Source organism: Cebus imitator, unplaced genomic scaffold, assembly GCF_001604975.1.
Source record: "Cebus imitator isolate Cc_AM_T3 unplaced genomic scaffold, Cebus_imitator-1.0 Scaffold18, whole genome shotgun sequence".
In the NCBI taxonomy this organism is placed as follows: domain Eukaryota; kingdom Metazoa; phylum Chordata; class Mammalia; order Primates; family Cebidae; genus Cebus; species Cebus imitator.
Window position 1 is genome coordinate 8,041,956 of NW_016107333.1, and position 2,518 is coordinate 8,044,473.

The 2,518-nt window shown below is 50.5% G+C and overlaps 1 protein-coding gene across 1 annotated transcript in view; it reads right to left on the reverse strand.

The window, feature by feature from the left end:
* ZNF341 (zinc finger protein 341) overlaps positions 1 to 2,518 on the reverse strand; it is a 58,260-nt gene that overhangs the window by 12,622 nt on the left and 43,120 nt on the right. Inside the window, exon 11 of the mRNA XM_037734439.1 lies at positions 458 to 554. Within this exon, the coding sequence (XP_037590367.1) occupies positions 458 to 554 (97 nt within the window). The remainder of the gene's footprint in view (positions 1 to 457; positions 555 to 2,518) is intronic.

Genomic DNA, 2,518 nt, shown 5'->3' on the forward strand with positions numbered 1-2,518 from the left:
TCTACTAAAAATACAAAACATTATGTGGGCATGGTGGCGCATGCCTGTAATCCCAGCTACTCAGGAGGTTGAGGCAGGAGAATTGCCTGAACCCAGGAGGTTGTGGTGAGCCGAGATCACGCCATTGCACTCCAGCCTGGGTAACAAGAGCGAAACTCCGTCTCAAAAAAAAAAAAAATCATACATCAGGAAGCTCGGAGGCTGCTGCTCAGACACTAGGCCTGAGCCCAGGACAGCCTGGCTCAGCCTGGCTCCAGCAGCAGCCCCTGCATGGCCACATTTGGAATGTGATGAATGAGATGGCCAAGAGGAGATACTGTGTCATCTGTGGAGCAGCCCCTGAGCCCTGCCTGCATGTCCTATGGTGAGAGAAGAAAAGGAAAGGGTGAGATGGGCATCCCACCACCTCGCCCGTATTATGGCCTGGGGCCCTGGAAAAGAAGGCAATGGCACCCACCTTCTGGCAGTGTGGGCAGGGGAAGTTGTGAGTGGTGGTCTGCAGGTGGTGCTCCAGGGCCTCAGGGGTGGAGTATTTGTTGACGCATTTGACACACCTAAGTGGAAGGAGCAGGAACGGTGAGGGAGGAAACATAGCAGGCACAGGAAGCAGCCCCCACCCACCACCCCAGGGCCAACACCCCACAGTTAATTCATTTCAAATCCATCACTCTTCTCGATTGCCACTGCCTGTCTTCATCTGAGTGCCATCGACTCTTGCTCGCACTTGGACAGTAGCCTCCTCACTGGCCACCCTGCCCCACCCTGCCTCCTGTAGTCCATTCTCCACAGGGCGGCCAGGGGCACCTTTAAAAATGAAAATCAGGCCAAGCATGGTGGCTCACACCTGCAATCCCAATGCTTTGGAAGGCCGAGGCAGGCAGATGACGAGGCAGGAGTTCGAGATCATCCTGGCCAACATGGTGAAACCCTGTCTCTACTAAAAATACAAAAATTAGCTGGGCGTGGTGACACGTGCCTGTAGTCCCAGCTACTTGCGAGGCTGAGGCAGGAGAATTGCTTGAACCTGGGAGATGCAGTTTGTAGTGAGCGGAGATCATGCTACTGCACTCTAGCCTGGGTGACAGAGTGAGACTCTGTCCCAAAAAAACAGAGAGAGATCATCAGAGTCTAAGAGAGTTGGTATCTGTGTGATCACCCAAATCTCATTGAACTATAATCCCCAGTCTGGAGGTGAGGTCTGGTGGGAGGTGATTGGATCATGGGGGTCGATTTCTCATGAATGGTTTAGGACTATCCCCTTGGTGCAGTCCTCAGGATAGCGAGTTCTCCTGAGATCTAGCTGTTTAAAAGTGCATGGCGCCTCCCTCTCCCTCTCTCTGGCTCCTGCTCTGGCCATGTGACATGTCTACTCCCCCTTCCCCTCCTACCATGAGTATAAGCCTCTTGAGGCCTCCCTAGAGGCAGATCTGCTAGCTCAGGCACTATGCTTCCTGTACAGCCTGCTGAACCCTGAGTCAAATAAATCTCTTTTCTTATAAATTACCCAGTCTCAGGTATTTCTTTATAGCAGTGAAAGAACGGCCTAACACAGAGTCAGAGAACACAACTGTGCCAAACAGCTCATAAACATGTCCTCACAACAGCAGTCTCAGGCCACAAACCACTCTGAAACCAGAAAAGACACCACCTTCTCCGCATCATGAAAACGTGCTAGTTAAGGAAGAAAGGGTATTATCAGACAAAAAGAAAAGAAAACATTTGCTGGCAAATTGACCTATTTGCAATGAGTTATCAGTGAGGAACGTCACAGGTAGGTGAACAATTCACACCAAAAACAGAAAGGCAGGCCGTGTGCTTCCTACACCAGTGCTGCTTGTGGGAAACCCCAGGGAGGCTGTGCCTGCGAAAGGCCTGGGGAGCCCCTCAGACTGCACTCTGAAACCACACACCAGCCAGGCGAGGGGGCTCACACCTGTAATCCCAGCACTTTGGGAAGGCAAGGCAGGAGGATCACTTGAGGCCAGGAATTCAAGAGCAGCCTAGGAAATATAGTGAGACCCTGTCTCCACAAAAAAAAAAAAAAAAAAAAAAAAAAAAAGTTAGCCAGGAGTGGTGGTGCATGCCTATAGTCCTAGCTACTGGGGAGGCTGAGGGAAGGGGACCACACCTGCAAATAGCTGACGCACTCTAGCCTGGACAACACAGTGAGACTCTGTTTCTAAAAAAAAGTAAAAATTGTACAGAAGGAGGAGCGTGATTAATAAAAAAATAATAATAATAAAAATAAGAAGAAGAAGAAAAAAAAAAAAAAGGAAAAATTGGCCAGGTGCGGTGGCTTATGCCTATAATCCCAGCCCTTTGGGAGGCCAAGGCAGGTGGATTACTTGGGCCCAGGAATTCCAGATGAGCCTAGGCAACATGGTGAAACCCTACTTTATAAAAAATACAAAAATTAGCCAGGCCTGGTGGCATGCCCCTGTGGTCCCAGCTACTCAGGAGGCTGAGGTGGAGGACTGCTTGAGCCCAGGAGGCGAAGGCTGCAGTGAACCGTGATCAC